The following is a 21,814-nucleotide window of genomic DNA, read 5'->3' as shown; positions in this document are numbered from 1 at the left end:
CACGTCGGGTTATCCATTACTCCGATGATCTTACAAGCCCTGGAGTTGTGAGGACCTGAAGGGGAGAAAGCCTATTCAGCGAGCTTGTGTTGGGCCCTTTGTGCACGCTATACAGCTGGACTTTGAGTGGGCCGTATGTGCTTGGGGAATGTGCAGAGGTGGAGATTCCTTATTTCTCATTTTTCTCCATTCTCTCCCCCTCCAGTCTTCCCTTTCACTTCCTCTGGCTCTCCTTGGGGGGAACCTGTGCAGGGAGCGGGGGTGGGGTGGGAGTAGGGTATTGCTCTGCAAGTTCTTGTCCTTCTAAAGGCAAGTTCGGAGGCTATTACGCCCGGTGGAGGGAAGGCCAAATTTGCAGACCTCAGACCAAGGAGGGAAGCGAGATTTGTACTGGAGACAATACCTCTTCTACCATTGGGAGTGGTCAATCCCAGGGACCCCGTCCCACTCTAGCCTCGGCAGCTCAGCCTCTCGGATTTATGAGACCGTCAGGACCAGGGCCTGTACTGAGCGCACCGAAGTCTGTAATCAGAACCTTTCGAGGGGCGCTTTTCTGATTCTAAGGTGTAAATGCGCCTCCTTCCCTTCGTGCGCCCTGTACAACTTGGCAACTCTGCTGCCAGGCTCATGGCCAACGCGCAGCATTGGTAAAATAGAGGCGACGGTGCGGACAGAAGGTCAACTCGCTGTTGGTGGCGGCAGGGGACTTGTTTTCCCTCTCGTCCCCTTGGACCCGCGGGGTTTAAGGGCATCACTTTTTACTGGGAGCCTGCTCCCGCACCAGGGTTCGCTCCTCCCAGTGAGAAATCTCTATGGTGGACGTAACTTGTTCCTAAGCGGCTTCCTGTTCTGAGGATACACGGCTTTCACAGCTTTTCTTGCCCTCCTTTTTGGCTCAGATGAAGCTTCCAGGTTCCGTCCCGAAGCACCAAGGGAGCGAGACAGGACTGGGAAAGCCATCCCGGTGCTGAGCCCCGGGCGGGCTGTTGACCGGGTTTCCAATCGCAGCTCTGAGATTGAAACAGAAGGCGCGCCGCGCGCACAGACAGTTAGTTCATGGAAACCCCGTAAATCGCTTTTAAGTGCACCCAGGACGGAGGGGGAGGAAGGTAGAAGTGGTGACGATGGGGGAATGGGGCTAGGATAGGGTGGAGGTATGGAGTTACACATCGTCGCAGTAGTGAAAATGAGAGTGGCTTTCATCTCATTGTTCTTAATTAAAAAAAAAAATCATTAAAGGAAATTGCAAGGACACAGAAACCCGAGCTCCCGAGTCCGCCTCAAGCGGGGGAGTGCGCGGCTTCCCTTGGCAGTGGACCCGGCTGCGGCTGTCCCCCTTTCCCGCCCTCTGCCCCCCTTCCCGTCCCCCGGCGGGGCACTGCTACTACGGCGATCGCCACCTCACGCAGAAGGAATGCTCGAAGTATGCACACGTTCCCAAAAGTAGACCTCCTTCACCGCCGGAGGAGCATACATCACCCTGTGGCAACCGTCCACCTTCTCAGGCGTTTCGTAACCGAGTAAACTGAGAGCTGGGAACAGCCCTCTATTAAGTAGCCCGCGGCGCGGAGCCTCTTTCCACTCGGCGAAGGCAAGCCGCCCCAGCCGCGTCTGCGCGCCGGCAGCTGCCGCCCGGGAACTTCTCTGCCCGCCCAGTCGCTCCCGCTGCGCCTCCAGGGGTCCTCTTTCTCCTTCGGGCCCGCGGGGCCACTGCCCAGCGCCCGGGTGCCTCTAGGTGCTCCTGGGGCGCAGCGGCTAATCCCCGGGGCGCGCGGGGGTCCTACCGAACGCCGGCTTCTCCCACCCTGGAAAGCCGCTGCCGCCGACGCTACCTCTGTCACCACCGCCTCAGGTCGGTCCCGTTTCGAGCCCCCTTTCCCCCATCCTCCCTTAAAGACAGCGAGGGAAACTCAAATTTCGCTCCTTACTCCTCCGTTGGGGTTCCCGGGTAGGGAGCGTTTGGACAGCTAAGTGTGGAGATTTGTCCACACCTGAGATTTGTCCTAGTACACTAGGGTTTTGCGATACGTTTGGGTTTTTTGAGGGAGAAGGAAATTTAGCTTTTCTTAAAAGCTGGTGCAGGATGGCTGTATGTGCATAACTAAGTACCCTGTTCAGTGTTTCCGTTTGTTAGGAAATTTCATCTGTAGATGCTGTCGATTGCGATGAAAAGGGTGCGCCGGTTTCTGTAGCCAGCCGTCCCTCATTATCTCGCGGCTGCAGCTTTGCCCGGGAGTGCCGGCGTGCAGCGGGGGCGCTGGGAAGGTATTTCGGGTGACGCACTCTGCGGAATTCTTTGGAAGGCCGACTGAGTACTCTGCAGCTCGTCGAGGCTGCGCGGGTGTGTGTGGCATCTCGAGACAGATTCCTCGTCGAGTACTCTGGCTCCTTTCTCCTCTGCTTTTCAAAGCATACGAAGGGTTGGGTTAGGACGACTATAGGGGACTCAGCCTTGGTCAAAAGTCTGCCTTCCTCAGCTCCTGGAGAAAACTCCCATCCTTGACCCCCTCCTGGGTGCACTGGTTGAGGCCCTACTCGGAGTTTGTGGGACCTTTGAGGTGGTTACCACCCTAAATGATGTTCCGCATGCATTTACAGAACGGGGACTCGGGGTGGGGGAGGTGCCCCAAATCGGGACCCTCAGATGACTAGTTCGGGACTTCCGGGACATCCCTACCCCATCCCCCTTTGTCTGACTCTGCGACCTTCTTTTGCGCTCTGGATGGGGAGAGATGCTGCAAGAAAGGAAATGAACGCTAAACTCGCCCTTGGCTAGCTAAACGTCAAGGACGCGGTGGGTAGGAGAGGAGGTGGGACACACGCACGGCATCTGCAGGCACCCTGCCAGAGGAGGTTACTATTATTTTTTTTTAATTAAAATTTTGACACCAGAGTTAAGAATTGTCCTCTTACAATGGGGGTGGGGGAAGGGTGAGTTCTCCCCTATCCCTCAATTGACTCATTTTCATTCATGAGGGCGAAGTGAGGGAATCCTCTCGGCTACGTAGCGGCCGCTGCTTTGAGATATTTATTTCTGAGAATGCTCAATGAAGTGTTGCTAAGCATTCAAATAAATGTTTTTTTCTTTTTCGTAAAACACATCTATCTGGATGGAATGCCTGACTGGATGGCTTCAACCTTGCGTTCTGCTACCCCCAAGCGGGATGATTCATTCTTGCCACTGATTCGAGAAGACAATAGGTGGCGCTGTAGACCCAGATAAAAACCCTTCCAGTACTCAGGTTTCTGTCGAGTTTCGCGGATTAAGAAAAAAATCTGCACACAACTTCGATGGGTTGATGTCAGACTTTAATTTTTCGCGAGCACGACTGCCAACTGAATTGGAAATCATCATGGCAAACTTGAGGCCAGAGGATGGTCACAGTGGGCCGGTCTCACCTCTTGCTTTTTACTGATATGGAAGAGAGTTAGAAATGTCCAACAATTGTTAATTAGAAAGAAAGAAATTGCTAGAGTCCTTGGATCCCCGGAGCAGAGCCAAAGTTTCAATCTTGGCTTCAAGAAAAGGATCCTTGGGCAATTTGGCACGCCTGCTCATCAGACATTTAAAATTCAATTTACACTCAGGCCAGAGAAAAACTGACCTAAAACACTGAGCCAATAATTTGCACAGTACTGGTTGGAGCTTGTCAGTTCTTTTCTCAAAAGGGGCTCGACCTTTGGCTTATTTTTGTTTTTTTCAAATAAGACAGTTTCCCACCTTCATTTTTTTCTTGATGTCTAGTCTGTTGCTTTACAATAATTTATGTACTTCAGAGTCAGTTTTCTTCTTATGCTTTGCTTTTGGCAGCTTCCCGGTTACTGTTTTGCTGGTAGCTTTTGTCTCTAAATTGGACCTTAGATGATTTTAGAAGATCACATCCTGCCAGCAGGGAGTAAGCGCTGATTGTGTGTGCTGGAGACCACAAAAGAGGAGTAAGGTCCTCTCTTTGTCTTGAAGGAATGAATAACCTAGTAAAGAGTAAGGAAAAATCAGAACAAAATATATTCTCTTCTGGAGTATATGTACCCGTAACTTTTCTGGATAAATGAACAGTGAAATGCAAAGATTAAATATGACCAAGAATTGTTATTAAAAAATATGTTGGGAAGACAGAAAAGGGTTTTTCTCCTCTTCTGTCTCTTTTCATTATGTATTTTAGAATTGTTTTCCCCTTAGTTTGAGTAAAGGATTTATCAGACACGAAAACAATCCAGCTAGCCCGAGGGTCAGGTTTCAGCTATGCCTTACATATTTCTGTATAATCCATTTCAGGCCTTAAAGAGCTGTGTATTTGTAGGCAAAACAAAATGAAGAAGAAGTGAGTAAAAGCAGTTTATTATACTTTTCCAAAGTACCCTGAGACCACTAAAGTAGTTACTTAAAGAGTTCAGCAGCTAGGAAAAAGCAGCCAAATAAAATCCCCAGCTGGAAGAGACATTAGTTGAGTCAGGGATAAAGTGACCTCTGAATTAGCCATCACCCAGGCAGGATGAAGTCTTGAGGGACCTGGTAAGGCCTTCACAGGGATATTAAACAGGGCCAGCCTTCAGGAAAACAGGACTCTCTTTAAACTTGAACCCTCTTTCAGTGTCACTATCTAACTTCTGTTGATGAACTTGACTTCCAGGCTCCACAATAGGCCCATTGTGTGCCAGGCTGGGCCCTGCGGTTATTAAGGCAGATTTGGCAGGATGCTGGGCTTGCTCGGACTCCAGTTCTAACCTGGTTCCAGGCGCAGGCCTGACTCCCTGGCTCCTGGCCTGCCTCGGCCCGGTTCTGATGCGGTCACTGCTTCCTCTCGCAGATCCCTTCATGCGGTTGTGAGCCCGGAAGCCGAGCATGAGGACCAGGCTTCCCCCAGCGCTCGCCGCCCTGGGCGCGGCCCTGCTCCTGTCTTCCATTGAGGCAGAAGGTAAAAGGCTCCTCCCTTACCCTCCCTCGGTGACAAGTTAGAATTCGAGAAAGGAAAAATAAACAAATCTTTCTTGCCTCCGTTGCTTGCTCTGTTATCCCTGCACTTCGTGTTTTCTGCGGTGGTTTCTCTCCTCCGGAGGAACGCCCCCTTCTCCTGAGGTTTGTCCATTTCCCAGCTCTCAGGTCCAGCTTTTTCGTGTTCTGCTTAGTCCATCCCGTACAATACTGTGTGATCTTCTTGCGCTTGTCTCTGTGGTGTGCTGTCCACACTGCCGCCCACAATGTCGCCTTCCGGAGAGGACCAGCTGCCCTGGAGAGTACGAACAGGAACAGGACACCGCAAGCGCGGGCGCGCCTGATTGCGAGGCTGGTAACCACCTGGTTCAGGGCTGCGACCTCGGTGACAGCACGAAATAAAAGACTGCAACAGCGCCGGCGCTCCGCGTGCGTGTGTGTTTTGTGGGGAGCTCAGTCCGCTAGGCAGAAGGCGCAGGCAAATGAGCCAGCAAACTGCCCATGGGATGGGCGGCGGGCAAAGTGGGTCCGGGAGCGTTCGCGTGGTTCAGGGTCGCCGCTGTCCCGGTTTGGTTCGCCGGGTTTCGAAGTGCTTGGCCCAGGCCCAGCTCTGTGCAGATAGGTTAGTTCTGAGCCAAGATTCCCAGGCCCCGAAGAAGCTGGAGCCAGGCGAGCCGGGCACCACCTCCAGCACCTTTTCTCCCTCCCTCCTGCCGGCCTTGCCAGGAGCCCCGCGCCTCTGACCCAAGCGCAGAGGTGGCCAGAAGTTCGCAGATGGGTTTTCCGTCTTCCTCCTCTACAACCCGACTCCGTCTGGCCCCGTCCTCTAAAAAAAGGACTTTTGCAGATTTTCAACTCCACTTTATTCTTTTTGATGTGTGAACTTGATACCTATATTTTTATGTTAAAAACGTCTCAGTATTCAGTATTCATTAATCAAGTCATTTACATATATTAACCCACTGTGGGCTTCAGTCATCCCTCAATTATCACTACAGATCCAACAAACTAGTTTAATTATTATGCAGGGTAAATGGGGTAGTGCCATAGAGGTATCCTTAACATTTTTTTTTTCAATAAAGAAATCCCCTGTTGGAGTTAAGGGAGAAAATTATGTACTCCTTCACCGGACAGGTGTGGAAGTTCCAGGGTGGGATGTTTATTTTGAGAGTTTATGGGAAAGTAGGCTCTTTCATGGCAACACTGAAGTTTGAAAAACTTCCTTTAGTCTTTGGTTTTCTAGGACAAAGTTGCAGATACAAAAAGTTAAGGCTGGGGAAAGCTTACATGCCAAAAGGTATGTGGCATGTTGAGAAAAGTGAGGAGATCATGTGACTCTTCCTATCTGTTTAGTATTTTGGGAATGTGAGAGGCCCTTTAGAGTGGCCTGGGAATTAACATCCAGATGAGGTTGACTTTAGTGTTACTTTTCTGTGTCATTGTTAGGAAGCAAGTTGATTTGATAAATTTCTGGAAGCCCTACTAAAGATATTTTTAGGTAATTCACTGAAGAAGCCCATTTATGGCTCATTAAGAAGATAGTTATCTGAAAATCAGAAAGATTTAAGACTTCTTGGGAAAAGAATTAGATTTGAAATAATTTAAGTGGAGAAAAATCAGTGCTGAATTAAATAATGCCTGGTTAGTAAAGTGCATTTATAAAGAACACTTTACTATAGACATTACTGATTATTTTCATATTTCTCATATTTTTTATCTTTTTAATGTGGTTATAGTTCTATATGGTACAGATCTTTCTTTGGCTTTCTTAAGCTGTATGTTTCCTTGTCCCTCCTTACCCTCACCTTTCCCTTTAGGTCAGCATTTAATAATTATATTTCAATAGGATTCATACTCTTGGCCTTATTCTCTAATTTGACATTGTCCAATAGAAATACAATGTGAGCCACAGACGCAAGACATATTTGCAGTTTCAAATTTTCTAGTAGCCACATTAAAAAAGGAAAAAGAAACAGGTGAAATGAATTTTTATAATTTATTTTATTTAGCCTCATATTCTTACAATATTATCATTTTAACATGTAATCAATAAAAAACTACTAATGAGATAGTTTACTTTCTTTGTTGTGAGTCTTTGGAATTGGGTGGATAATTATGCTTGCAGCACATCTCAATTTTGACTGGTCACATTTCAAGTGCTCAAGAGCCACATGTGGCGATGGTTATATTGAAGAGCATATTTCTAGTATCAACAACCAAATAAGTGGCCCCAAGAACCTGTGAAAGGTTAACAAAATTTGTAGCGAAAGCATTTCAGGAGACAGTGGGCTGGAAACAGGATCTCATTAAAATGTATCTTTTGGGCATTTCAAAATTTCAGCTTGTACCCATTTCCTACTATGCCATTTTGATCTTGGTGCTAAAGTAGCCATATTTTCTTCCTCTTTGACTACTCATACTTGTACTCTTGTATTCTTGAATATTTTTCTGACCATTTTCAATTTACTCAATTTTTTATGTGCTGAAAACTCAATATAGTTTTTGATACTAATTGAAAGGTTTTGTCCTTCACATTTTGCATTTGTTGTTTTTATAGTGGCACCACCTTCACCCTGTTGTTTTCCTTTGGCTATTTATTCCAGGAACTAAATTTTCCATAATACGTTATTTTGTTCTGTAGAAATAGGGGTGGAAATGATATTTTGCCTTCAGTATTTGTTCATCTTTAGCGACAGTATAGATGTTTTTGACCTTATATTTTGGCCAGTGCTCGGTATAACCCAGAATGTGTGGATTATTTTTGGCCCATGTATGGTATAGTATACTAATTGTAATTTTAAAAATTTAACACTTTGCATTTAAAAGTTAATGGACTGTTTTCTCTGAATATCGGACACCTTCTTAATTAATCTAGAATTTGATATGGACAGAAGTTTTATGAAAAACAGTTTTAATTTCAGTAAGTCTTTTATCATTTATCATATATAATGAACAATTGGATATTACCAATCATCAGTGAATTGAGGCCAAAAGCTTTAATTGTCTCTGTATGTTAAGAACTAATTAATGCATATTTTTATAATCCCATATTTACTCAGTGTCATTGTGATTTCAAACTAGAGAACTTAGAAATAATATTTTCTAATCCTTTCATTTTGTCAAATAAAATGAGGCTCAGAGAGGCTGAATACCTAGGCCAACCAATATAGTTATTTAGTGACAGAGCAGATAAGATCCAGCTGTTTTACTACTTTAGTGTTGGTTTGGCTATTTGAGCTTCCTTGCTTGAAAGCTGGTCCACCCAGTAGTTTTAATGAGAGGACACAATTTTTAATGTGTACCAAGTAATTCACTGCTTAGCATCTTGTAGACACATATGAAATGAAAATTTTTATATCATGGCAAAGACAATTAAATTTCTAACTTTGAATGGAAAATATAAATTCATGTCGATCAAATACAATAAACTCACTACACTTTACCATTTCTAAAGGTTTCTATCATTAAGGTAGTAAGTATCTTTTCCAATGTTGTCTCAAAGATTGGAATAAAGATGTTACTTTTTCTTCAATACAATGTTTTAGCAGTGTGTTTTTCTGGAAATTTTTTTTTAATAAAGTAGAGAAATATATATTCATATATACACTTGTTTCTAAAGTTAGTCTTTGACTCAGATACTTTTGCACTTTTATATTAAATCCAGTACAGTAGAACACCATAATCTTTGGAGGCAGAATAGACCCTGGAATTGCTATTCCTGCTCCTCAGTAGTTGTGCCAACCCTTCTGAGTTTCACTGACTCATCTGTAAAATGGGATAATTAAGCCTACCATGATGGATTGTTATGAGGAATGATCTATGAGGTATTGGCAATCTGGCTATAACACAGTACAAACTCAGCAAAAATGTTAGTTATTATCATTCCTAAAACGTCCTAAATCCTGCCAATTTATGTAACAAAATCTCATCAGAATATGACTTTATGTATTTTGATAGCCAAAAAGCATTATTCATGAATATGAAATTAAATTACTTGAGTTCTATATACTTACAGTTTTAATCTCTTCACTATCAGCATAAATTTATAAAAATATAAAATTTGTACATATTTTATAAATTTATATCTGATTGCTGTTTTTATTTATTTATGTTTTCAGTTCCATTTATTATGGTCAACTTATTTTATGCAGCTATGACTTTGCAATTATAATCCATTGGTAGATGGTTCAAATTTGAAATGTCTTAGAATCACCATTGTTTTGGGAAAATAAAGACACTGCTTGTGATGGTGCAATGGTAGCTGTGATTTAGTTTTTTATAAATGAAATAATTATATATAATTATATACAGATTATATATAATTTTATTCAAAATTAATAAAAAACCTTTTGCATCGATTCAAGTTGACATGGGTCACACCCTCACACCTACTTGATAAGTTTTTACTATGAGACAAAAAAGTGTAAATAAAATGGCAAGGCTAGAAGGTTGTAGGTGTGATAAAATCAGGAAGAAGAAACGTAGAGTGGGCTCTCTGCTGTTCACATGCTGGTCAGTCATTCTTTCCTATTTTTGATTGTCAAGTACCACATCTAAGTTTCTATGAACACCTTAAAATCCGCTGAAATGTTAAAGACTTTTCCCCACAGTCAATTTTTCAGTTTATCTGGAATCCTGGTCATTTGGAAATCAACAAGGTGGGCTGCTGCTGCCCTTCAGCAGTTTTAACCTAATGTCTGCTGCATCAGGTCAATTTCCTTCCAAGGTTGGTGGTACTGTTTTTCCATGTACTGATTTTTTTTAAAGCATGCTCAGGCCAGTTGTGCCTGCCTTTGCATTAAATTTGTCCTGAGCCATTGCTACTGGAACAATATTTTATAATGATATTCTTAATACCTATTGTCTTATTAACACCTGCTGCATGCTTGTTATACTAAGTGACGACAACAGCAAAAATTTGCAATATGGTTACTGACAGCAGAATGTTGAATAATTAAACTATGCATGTAGATTAATAGTCTAATCTCACTGCCTGTGTATGGATAATAAGAAAATAACTTCCATTCCAGTACTAGTGTATCCAATAAAAATAAGAAGCAATATCATACAGTTGGAAGCAGCAGTTCATTAAAGCAAATGTTTGCTCGATTTGTTTGATTTCCATTAAAATGTGCTATTAATATTACAAATCCCTAACCCCAGTTAAATTCTATGACTCAGGTCTCCAAGCTACTACTATATTTCAATTGACTTCTATTAAAAAACTAAAAGGAGATTGCAATCTCTCAAAACAGATGCAAAAATTCTGACTCACAAGGAATACTTTCAGACTAAAATATTTTATGAAATGTATGACTGAAAGTCATCTTACGTTGCTTAAAAGTAATAATTTTTAATGCACTGACCATGCACTGACAGTGAGTCAGTACAATGCTGCATGTCGAGGCATGAACATTGTAGAGAGAATATCATTATAAAATATTTCTGAAACGTCTTTGTGTAATGACCATTGTACATGGAGGCTTTTGTTCATTGTGGGAAACTAAAAACAAGTCAACATTTCATTGACACATGCATGATGCTACATAGTTTTGTATGTAAACTTTTCCTTTCTGTACTTTTCAGTTATTCCTGTCATTTACTTCTCCAAGTTTTTATGCGCAGTCATGTCTTCAGGTCACTGATTCTTCTTCACTGTTTTCTTTAAATTCTGAAATAAATGTCCATAAATATACATTGGTGTTGTCTTTTCATAATTAACCATTGTTTTGTGAAGGACCATACTGGCATTTTAATTTAAAATGCCACTTCTAGTATGGAGTACACCTGCTGCAAGGATAACAGCTGTGTTGGTTTACACCTTGGAAACATACAGCAAGTTGGTGTAAACAGGCAGAATATTAGTTTTATAAACATTTGCTTATTACTGTTTATATAATTATACATTAACAACCCTTAATTATTTTTGAATATTTGTCTATATGAATTGAATATACATTTAAATGTATATTTTCTTGTGAGACATCACAGTGAGTTTCCCATGATTCCTCTTTTTCATTAAAATAATTTTTTCATCTCTGCCGCAGATTGAGATTTATCCAAATAGAATTAAAAACAAAGCAATAATGCAGAGATTGAGCTAAAAATACTACTGACTTTTTTCCATGTTATGGAAAAAAAAAGTATTATGTCGATGCTCCAAATTAACTTCTATGGTTGTTAAGCAGGTTGTGATTTGGCATGCTTGTTCGAAATGCACTCAGCATGTATTGAAATTCCTTTAATTGTTATGTGAATTGTTTGCAGATGTAGTTATTATGTGTGATTTCATTGTACTTGTATGTACTTGTATCCAGATATGTTTCTATTTGCTTGATTTTGCTGGCCATTCTTGAATGACCTAGCAACTCAAGAATCTAAAGTGTTTTGTGCTGTCTTCTGTAATATGTATACTCTTTGATGTTTTGTCATATCTTGTCAGCTTTTAATTTTATTCTTATCCAACAAGATATCTTTTATATTTGTTGGAAACAAATTTATGCAAAGACAATTTTAGTATGCTTTGCTCAACATAATTCTTTATTAAATTCACTATTTTGTGACATTGGAAAATATAACTAATACCACCCACTCTCTCTTTTTGCAGTTGAACCTCCTTCAGACTTGAATTTTAAAATTATAGATGAAAATACTGTTCATATGTCATGGGCAAGACCAGCTGATCCAATTGTGGGTTACAGAATAACAGTGGACCCTACAACAGGTAAATTTCAAGATTATAGAGAGTTATAGAATAGAGACATCAAGGATGATATAATCCAATCTCTCTTCCTCCCATTTTATGAGAAGCTGGGCTCTAGATTATTTAAGGGATTTGGATAATGTCACCAGATACTTGGTGGACCCAGATTTCCAGTCCAGTATTCATTATTATACTTTTATACTGTTGTTTTATTAATGTGGTTTCCTATGCTAAGCCAATGTTCTTCAAAACATACATGCAAAAACCTGATTAGAATATTGAATACAATCTTTGATAATATAAAATAGAATTTTTGATTCTTGGCATTCTTGAATTATTTAACCTTTTCAACATTTGAAGTGTCAAGTGATGAATGAATTGTTATGCCTTACCCAGCGTCCTACATATCAGTACTCAGGAAACATTATTCCAGGATAATGGTCTGCTACCATGATGGAAGACAACAATTTACACATTTCTGGAGACTACTGAACATTGAAATCAGTGATTCACATGGTCACCTATCAGATTTCAGGCCAGCTAAACACTGATCCAAGACCTTAAAAAAATAGAATTTACTTTGGCTACGTGGATTCTGTAGATCTTAGGATAGGAGTCTTTGAATAAGTAACTTGTTTTAGTTGTTCTCAATAGTCAGGCTTAGTGCTGATTTTGTTGCCTGGGTGTGGAGAACCAGTCTCTGTTAATTAACTTTTAGTTCTAATATGGAATGGGAAAACCACCACTTCCATTCACACTGGCCAAGTGGTAGGAAGAAGTCTTGATTGTTTGGCTGAATGTAGAGATAGATGATGTCAACATAACTTATCAACAGAGGTGTGGTTTTATATCTTGTGGTCTTTAAAAACACCAAGGACTTGAAATGCTGATTTATTAGGGAACTGTAAAACTTTTTAAAATCAAATCTGATAATTTATAACAGGGTCAAGAATGAATTCTTCTCGCTTCAAATCTTTTCTTCCCAGATATATTTGCTGTTAAGTAATGTATTCATTTCAAAGCAGAACAGCAGTTGAAAGAGAATCCATCCAGTTTCCAGATATTGAAAATTACTTATTCCCAATACTCCCACTGAGACCAGTGAACCTGGCAGAGTCCTGGTTGTTTGGGGCCCATGGTGGGTGGGGGAGGGTGTCTAGTTTGTTTTGCATGCTCCACATGTAAACCAGGGTTTCTATTTCTCAGGGTTCTAGTACAATTGTTGCCTTTCTTAATTATTTATACTCTGATGAAAATTTATCATAATTAGAGATATTAACATGGAATTAGTCCTTTGGAACTGCTGTTTCTTGATTGCAATAAGAATTAAAATAATCTAGAAGAAAGTACATAATTGTCAATATAAAAATAAACACTCACTACACTAGTACTTGAAATACTTGCTACCTCATTAAGTCAATTCAGAGGATCACTGTTACCCACTAAGGTAATTCACTCATGTGAGTGTGGTAGGTGGTTGCTTCCACACAGATTACTTCCCATTAGAAGCTGATTTTAGACTATAGGATTTGTTTTCATTGAGTTGATTTTCTTTTCTCTCTCTCTCTGCTCTCCTCCAACTGTGTAATTTAAAATTAAATTCTTTTCTGCTTTATAGCTCATTTATAAACATTTTATTATCTACAATTAGTCTTCAAAAAAAAGAGAGTTTTTTAGTTTGATATTCTGGTATATCTGTACAAGAATTCTTAATTTCTTAAACAACAATTGAATATGATTGTAACAAGTGAAGACATTATCTTATCTAAAAAGGAAGAAGTCCCTTTATTGAATTTCTTAAGTACAAAATTTTATTTTTGGGAGACAGTAATAATTAATGTTTGGATGTTCTGAAGAAAATAATATTTCAGATTCTGGGTACATCTGAGAATTTATGCTATGTTACATGTGAAAAATGTATGTTATATTCATATTTTTCCTTTCTATATTGTTTTCCAGATGGGCCCACTAAAGAATTTACTCTTGCAGATGGTATCACTGAAACTTTATTAACAGACCTTATACCTAAAGTAGAATATGTGGTGACGATAACTTCATATGATGAAGTTGAAGAAAGTGTACCAGTAATAGGCCAACTAACAAGTAAGCACACACATAAATTCTAGTACTTTTATAATACTATTTATTTTGCAGAAGAGTTCTCTGACTTTCAGATTTAATCTGTTATATTTACATAGAATTAATTAATATCAGCAGTAACTCCTCTTTCTATACACCTAGTTAATAATGGATGTGAATAATTCATTCCTGATTTACAACCCTGGTCTCTGGAAGCAGCAGGAATGCTATGAATGTAAACTATCAAAAATTTAAGCTTTGCCAGACCATAGAGTTGATGTCTTTTGGAAATATATCTAAAATCTTAAAAAAAATAATTTATTTGAAAGGGAATGATTATTTGGCAGTATTCTCAGACCAGCTGTGTATGGACCATACATTTGAAAGATAATGGTATTATATTTATTTTCTTATTTTTATTTTTTATTTTATTTCTATTGAGAAATATTCACACATACATTCTATGCATGGTGCACAATCAGTAGTTCACAATATCACCACATAGTTGTGTATTCATCACCATGATAACTTTTTAGAACTTTTCCATCACTCCAGGAAAATAGAGAAAAAGAAAAAACTCAGACATGCCATACACCTTACCCCTTCCACTCATTGATCTAGTATTTCCATCTACCTAATTTATTTTAACCCCTAGACACCCCTATTATTTATTTATTTATTTTATCCTTATTTTTTACTCATCTGTCCATACCCTGGATATAAGGAGCATCAGACACAAAGTTTTCACAATCGCACAGTCATTTTGTAAATGCTGTATCTTTATGGTGCTACATTTATTCTTTTTTAGGAAATATTTTCCTGAGTTTATTACCTTTGGTAATAATTAGGTTTTTGATTCAGTTCAAATAGGTGGACCAATGAAGCCAGGGGAGAAGAAACCTGGAAAAGCAGAAATACAAAGTGAGTTTCCCTTAATACTTTTTGCTTGGATTTTTAGAGGTCATAAATGTAGAGTATAGGAGCTATTTCAATTGTACACATAGATCAAGATTATTACTATATATATATTTTTTTGGCATGGGCAAGCTCTGGGAATCGAACCTGGGTCTCCAGCATGGGAGGTGAGAACTCTGCCACTGAGCCGCTGTAGCCCTCCCTATTACTAAATTAAATTTTATAAGATTTATCTAGAAGAAGCACAGACAATACAAGCATAATGTATAACTAAGCAGTTAACAATTCCTGAGTCCTGCTACTCTAACCAATTATTCATTCTCATTACTTAATATCCTTTTTACTAGGAGCATTTTGAATTTAACGAGTGTGCAAACTTTTCTGTGGAAGTTTGACAATAAGGAGGGATAAAAGCAATCACTGGGCTCAATTCATTTATCAAAAACAAACTGATGGAAATATATGGTTGCTTAGGGATGTACGAGGTAGTTAAGGGCTGGAATATGATAGAGATTCCCTCATGTAGTGTTCAAAGCAATTCATTTGCCTTGAAGATATATTTCTAAATCCATATGTGTATTATGCTCAGCTCTTGAGTATTTATATGGCCTTAGCTGATGGCAGTTCTTACCTTTTCCAAGTCTCTCTAAGATGTTTCTAATAAATTGGTGCATTAACCAGATGAACACAATTTTATTTAGTTTAGGTTTTGTAGCTATTATCCTCCTTTTGCTTTACACTGCTTTGTCAGACTTATTGGGGTGGGAACTTAAGGAGTTTTTTGCACTTCTAATTTTGCCACCTTGTGAAAGTTGGATTTATGATCCAGGATACGAAGGCACCTTTATCTAGAATTTTCCCGCAGAATCACTGTTTATCATTCTTTCTGAATTCTAAAGATTTGAAATGAAGTTTATGATGTTCAGTTACAATGCTGATAGAGCTCCCAAACCATCAGTATTTATTCTAAATCAAAGCATTATGCCAAATATTGACATTTAAAAGATTTAAATTTGCCCATTACATAGTGTGCAAAAATCATTAGGCGTGCAATTTGTATTTGGCTTGCAATTTTTTTCCAGGACCCTTTCCTCCTCTTCCTAGCCCAGTACTTCCTTTATTATCCACTAACTGACTGCCAGAACAAAGACATCTTCAGGAAATTCACTGAGTCTTGCTTCACAAACTCAGATTTTCATGAAAATCAACCTGCCCCCACAACCACAAAAGGAAGGAAGGACAATACATTAACCTGTATAAGCCAGCCATACATTTTAGAAATTAAAGAGTATGAAGAGGACTTTGACTTGTGCATTAATTTTTTTTTATGATTCTTTGTTTAATAAAAGTTGGATTCCGTTGTCAAATTTAAATACAAAGATAATTACGACAACAAGATCTTTTGCCTACTATCCATACTATTTATCCTTTTTATTTCCCTTAGATGTCATCATTAACACTCTTTGCTAACTCTAATACAATGTATTTTAAAATGCAAGGGAATTTTACAAGATTTGCTCTTTTCTGTGAACTCAATTGTGCATGTAAAATGCAGTTATTTGCAATTATTTTGTATTATTTATTGATAAATACTAAGGAATAAAAATACTTTGCTCACCTTTATTTTGTATGTCTCCCAGGTGTATTATATAATTTTTACTGGCAGGGAAGTAAGGATCTAGTGCATAAAAGTAGATAGATTGATAGTACAAATAAATTCTTGGCTTATATGTTCCTGGAAAGCAAGTCTTATAACCTATTTATCTTTTCTTATGTAATGCCTTATATAGTAATTTAAAGACATATAGTTACATAAATACATTTTGATGAAGGGTCTTAAAATGGTTCTATGTGTACTAGTGAAAGTTTATATTCTTTTTGTGCATGTCAGTTGTGGCTAAAGAGCAATGAATGAGTATGTTCTAATGAGCAGAATGATTTAAGCAATGATTGATTTTAGTATTGCATTGTTTGTATTTTTATATGATGTGATATGTTATATGATAGAGTGATATAATATATATGTATAAAAAATTTAATAATGGCATCATTAAAATAATATATCAAATGTATTTCAGAATGCTCTGTCAGTGCCTGGACTGATTTAGTTTTCCTTGTGGATGGTTCATGGAGTGTGGGAAGAAATAATTTCAAGTACATTTTAGACTTTATTGCTGCTCTTGTGTCTGCTTTCGACATTGGGGAAGAGAAGACAAGGGTTGGAGTTATCCAGTACAGCACCGATACCAGGACTGAGTTTAACTTAAATCACTACTACCAAAGGGATGAGCTTCTTGCTGCAATTAAAAAAATCCCATACAAAGGTGGCAACACAATGACAGGTATGTTCTACAGGTTTTGTTATTGTTTAAAATAAAAAATGTATCTATTCAGGAAAGAAATTAAGCATTATACAATCATCATATATTGGAAAACTGTGAAATTAATCATGTAGTTTTATTTTGTTAAAATTTTGAAGTACAGAGTAAATGAACATCTTTTTCACTCCAGGGGATGCTATTGATTACTTAGTTAAAAATACTTTTACGGAATCAGCTGGAGCTAGAGCTGGCTTTCCTAAAGTGGCAATTATCATTACGGATGGCAAATCCCAGGATGAAGTGGAAATTCCAGCAAGAGAGCTTCGCAATATTGGGGTTGAAGTTTTCTCTTTGGGTAGGTTAAATTTGATTAATTATTTTCCTTTTAGCACTACTTCAATATACTTTAATGTTTAGGAAGATAAAGTATTGATTCTTCAAGGAAGGATGCTATTAGAAGTTTATACTGCATAATATAGTGTAGTATGAAGTCAAATATTCTTTGAGTAAAATTTTTACTTATCCTTTTCCCTCATGTAATTTTCTTATCATATGTATGAAGCAAGATGATATTCACATTCTTGGCCAGCTCATTACTTTTCAAAAAAATGTTGTGCCAATGACTTTAATAAAGAGCCTCCTTGTATGATCATTAGGTGTTTTTTTTTTTTTTTTTATGGGTTTCCTAGCTTATGTAATGCCTGAAGAATTCAGAGGCTTCAGCACACTGAGAACTCTGCAAGAAAAAAGAATTATCTTTACAGATGGCAGGGACAAATATTGGTCGGGATAAGAGCCCACTCTGTTTTACTAACCATTTGGTTTTCTCTTTGGTTGGCCACTTGTTGTGCGCTTATAAAATGCTTTTGTCATATGAACAGTTGCACATTGGTTATGAAGCAAAGTAGTTCTGGTTTATGACTTAGTAAGGAATTTGAAAATGTCTTCACTTTTGGGAAAGACTGAGAAAGCAAAGAACTTCCCCAAGTCTGCACATTTCTCTTTTCTGTCTACTCTTGTTTTTTTGTTTTTAAGGCATTAAAGCTGCAGATGCAAAGGAACTCAAACAAATTGCCTCTACCCCTTCACTCAGTCATGTTTTCAATGTGGCCAATTTTGATGCAATTGTGGATATTCAGAACGAAATCATCTCCCAGGTGTGCACAGGGGTTGATGAACAACTTGGTGAATTGGTTAGTGGAGAAGAAGGTGAGTGGATTGTTTGTTGAGTGTTCCCCTGTATTTGGATAGCATTTGTAGCTTTAGAGGTATCCTAGGAATACACATATTTGCTCACATATATCTTCCAGTGATTCTCCAGTTGGAAACTCCATTTGTATTGTTTTTCAGTAATTCACCTTTTATATACCATTTGTATTTCCCCTCCTCCACAGTGGAACATTCAATAAAAATGTTTACGCCACTCTAAAATTCTTAAAAAATATTGTTGGACAAGTTTTCGTTTTCTCTAAGATCCTTTTGTGCACTTTCAGTGTTTTCGATGATTGTGGTGCTCGGATAATTGCTTTAATTATCTTGCATGCCGATTTAAACATTGACAGGCATGGGAGACATTTATTTTAGCTTTCTACAACTTAAAATGCCAGCATGTTTATATTAACTGGCTAAGGAAAGGATTTTCCACCATCATACTCTGCTTAATGTTTTAAAAGCTTTTAGGAATGTTTCAAAAGATCCGTCCCTTTGATCTGCCCATATCTGGAAAATTTTCTCATTTCTATCAGTTCAGTTTTTGTGTCTAAATGTGAGGAAGAAAAGCCACACCCAAAGGGATTTCATAAGTGTCTTTTAGGGTCTTAAAAAGTCACTACTCTTCGCTCCTCACACGGGGCACCAAAAAAAAACAAAGTCACTACTCAAAATCCTTATGGGACCTTGTATTTTTCCATGATTGCTCTTAGGTTAGGAATTGAGAAGTGATAAAAACATGTTTTATATAGCTGCATCTTCAATCTCATTAACTCTTTAATCTCCAATGCTCGAATATCTTGGCAATGTTCATTGCACTAATGCTGTCTCAGAACTTTTTTTGTTTTATGGCTTACTGTCTCACTTTTTTGCTCTTCATTTTTATACAGTACATCTCCTCACCATTCCTCTGACTAGCCTTTCTCTGCTCAGTCTTTTACGCATTCTGATTCATCCCATGTCTTCACTGGGGTGCATGTACATGCATGTAAGAGTAGGCCAACCTTTTATTCCCCCTCTCTGTGTGAACTCCATCTGTCTGGAGAGTGGCCCCACACCACAGGTTTTCAAACCTTTCTTCAGAGCCTCCTCTCCTCCCCCAACATAAGCTTGAGATTTCTGTTTCCTGTATTTGCTCCATATCATACAAAACATTTGGCCACACTTCCAGTTGGCACATCTATTGCTTCTCTCTCATGATTTCTCATTTCTTTAGACATTTTATGCACTATATCTGATTGACTCCTAGAGGAGCGAGCAAGTAAACTTATAATGTTTTTGAACCCACTTCTTGCAGGCTGACTTCTAAAACATTAGAAGCATATCTCCTGGGAATTTGAATCCATAGACAAATCTATAATTTTGAATATTTGATCTGAAATATCTTAAAATACCTTACATTACCTGCTAAGTGCATGACTATGCTCCATGTTGAGTAAGGATGGAAAAATTTTAGATTACCAATATTTGTCAATATGCATGCTGTAAACCATTGTTTTCACTTCTGTTTGGTTGTGCTATGAATGCAGGTGAACTTTTTCTCACCTTGAAATAAATTGGTACAAAATTGTTTAAAATTATAGAACCTATTATTTAAAAACTGCTGTATGTTTTCTTTTCTTGGCATATAATGAAGTATCTTTTAAAATTACAATTTTACTCTTATCATATTATTAAAAGAGAAAACATTCTGAAGAATTGAGTGATTGATGATTTAACTAATATTTATTGAGTGCCATTTTTTATGCCTGAGTACAAAGGCAATTCAGAAAACACTCAAAACCAGAACTGAAAACAGGACCCTAGAGAAGAGTTAGGCATATTATGACCAATAATTCTTCCAAGAGCTTTCTCTTTCCAGAAACTTCTCAGGTCCCCCGCTTAATATCAGACACTGAATCACTTTTTGTTTGATGGATACAGGGGGATTTGTGGGTAGGCAACTCTTCTGGATGTAATCACAATTAATTTGAATATGGAGAATGAAGCTCCAAACCTAAATACTTTATTATTATGACTCTATCTCACTGTTTTTAGTCACCCTTCTGCTTGTTACCTTTTTTTAGTTATTGAGCCTCCTTCCAATTTGATTGCCTTGGAAGTCTCATCAAAATACATTAAGTTGAGTTGGGATCCATCTCCTAGTCCAGTGACTGGCTACAAAGTCCTCTTCACTCCAATGAGAACTGGAAGTAGACAGCATGCTTTGAGTGTGGGCCCGCAGACCACCACACTCAGTGTAAGAGACCTCTCAGCAGACACAGAATACCAGATCAGTGTTTCTGCCATGAAGGGACTGACATCCAGTGAACCTGTTGTAATTATGGAGAAGACTCAACCAATGAAAGTTCAAGTGGGTAAGTCAGTAGATGTATTGTTAAATTTGGAATATCGGATGTCCATTTGATGTTATGCCTTGGTTCAGAATTAGTTTTAAATACAATATTTGCAATAGTTTTTTTTCTTTTAAGAGGCTTGCTTACCAAAAACAAAGCAAAACAAAACAAAACAAAAACCCCAGTTATCTATATTTTAATGATTGATTCATATCTTAATGGGCTTTCTTTTCTTTACAGAATGCTCACGTGGTGTGGATATAAAAGCTGATATTGTGTTTCTGGTTGATGGTTCCTACAGCATTGGGATTGCAAACTTTGTCAAAGTTAGAGCTTTTTTGGAAGTCCTCATAAAAAGTTTTGAGATTTCACCAAATAGGGTACAGATAAGTCTTGTTCAGTATAGTCGGGATCCTCATACTGAGTTCACTTTGAAAAAATTCACCAAAGTTGAAGATATAATTGAAGCAGTAAACACCTTCCCCTACAGAGGAGGATCCACTAACACTGGCAAAGCAATGACTTACGTCAGAGAGAAAATATTTGTGCCTGGTAAGGGTTCAAGAAGCAATGTACCAAAGGTCATGATTCTTATCACTGATGGGAAATCATCAGATGCTTTCAGAGATCCTGCTATAAAACTGAGGAACTCAGATGTTGAGATCTTTGCAGTTGGTGTGAAGGATGCGGTTCGCTCTGAGTTAGAAGCAATTGCCTCTCCTCCTGCTGAGACCCACGTGTTTACAGTGGAAGATTTTGATGCTTTTCAGAGGATATCTTTTGAGCTCACACAATCTATCTGTCTTAGAATTGAGCAAGAATTGGCAGCTATAAAAAAAAAAAGTGAGTAGATTTTGTAAATGTTATCTTTCTATGATCAAAACATTTTTGGTTGTCAAATTGTAAAGAGTATACATCTTCAACTCCTTTAATATACAGGAGAAAGTAACTCTCCTGTGTTATTGAAAACTACTGATCCTGGTTTATTTAGTTCTGATATATGACTCTCTCCTTATCAATAAGTGAATGATTCATAGAGATCATAGGATCTCCAGTGATCTCTGTGGCTCATTAATTTACTGGTGAAAAACTGTGTTCCATGAGGTTCATGAGTGCTCTCAGACTCTAGACCCTCAAGCTGAGTTAGGAACCAGGTTCATCACACTTATGGTCATATCCAATTCAACAAGATTTGAGTGTCTACTGTGTGCTGGATACTGAGCCTAGGTCCTGGGAATCAGAGACTAGACATAGCCTTAGACTTTTGAAATCTCCTTCTGCATTACTATTCCTGGATCACTTTTGGGCATCATTCCTC

General features: G+C 38.6%; 1 protein-coding gene across 1 annotated transcript in view; it reads left to right on the top strand.

Annotated features, from left to right (window-relative positions):
* Nucleotides 1-1,655: 1,655 nt before the first annotated feature.
* The window catches only part of COL12A1 (collagen type XII alpha 1 chain), a 128,263-nt gene continuing 108,104 nt past the window's right edge, over nucleotides 1,656-21,814 (top strand). Inside the window, exons 1-10 of the mRNA XM_077162245.1 lie at nucleotides 1,656-1,852; nucleotides 4,809-4,916; nucleotides 11,541-11,657; nucleotides 13,596-13,739; nucleotides 14,577-14,636; nucleotides 16,709-16,972; nucleotides 17,142-17,306; nucleotides 17,987-18,160; nucleotides 20,227-20,517; nucleotides 20,737-21,339. Coding sequence (XP_077018360.1) covers nucleotides 4,844-4,916; nucleotides 11,541-11,657; nucleotides 13,596-13,739; nucleotides 14,577-14,636; nucleotides 16,709-16,972; nucleotides 17,142-17,306; nucleotides 17,987-18,160; nucleotides 20,227-20,517; nucleotides 20,737-21,339 — 1,891 coding nt within the window. The 5' untranslated portion in view covers nucleotides 1,656-1,852; nucleotides 4,809-4,843. The remainder of the gene's footprint in view (nucleotides 1,853-4,808; nucleotides 4,917-11,540; nucleotides 11,658-13,595; nucleotides 13,740-14,576; nucleotides 14,637-16,708; nucleotides 16,973-17,141; nucleotides 17,307-17,986; nucleotides 18,161-20,226; nucleotides 20,518-20,736; nucleotides 21,340-21,814) is intronic.

This window comes from Tamandua tetradactyla, chromosome 5 (genome assembly GCF_023851605.1).
Source record: "Tamandua tetradactyla isolate mTamTet1 chromosome 5, mTamTet1.pri, whole genome shotgun sequence".
Taxonomy (NCBI): domain Eukaryota; kingdom Metazoa; phylum Chordata; class Mammalia; order Pilosa; family Myrmecophagidae; genus Tamandua; species Tamandua tetradactyla.
Note: the sequence above shows the minus strand (reverse complement) of the source record. Positions and strands in the feature narration are given on the sequence as shown.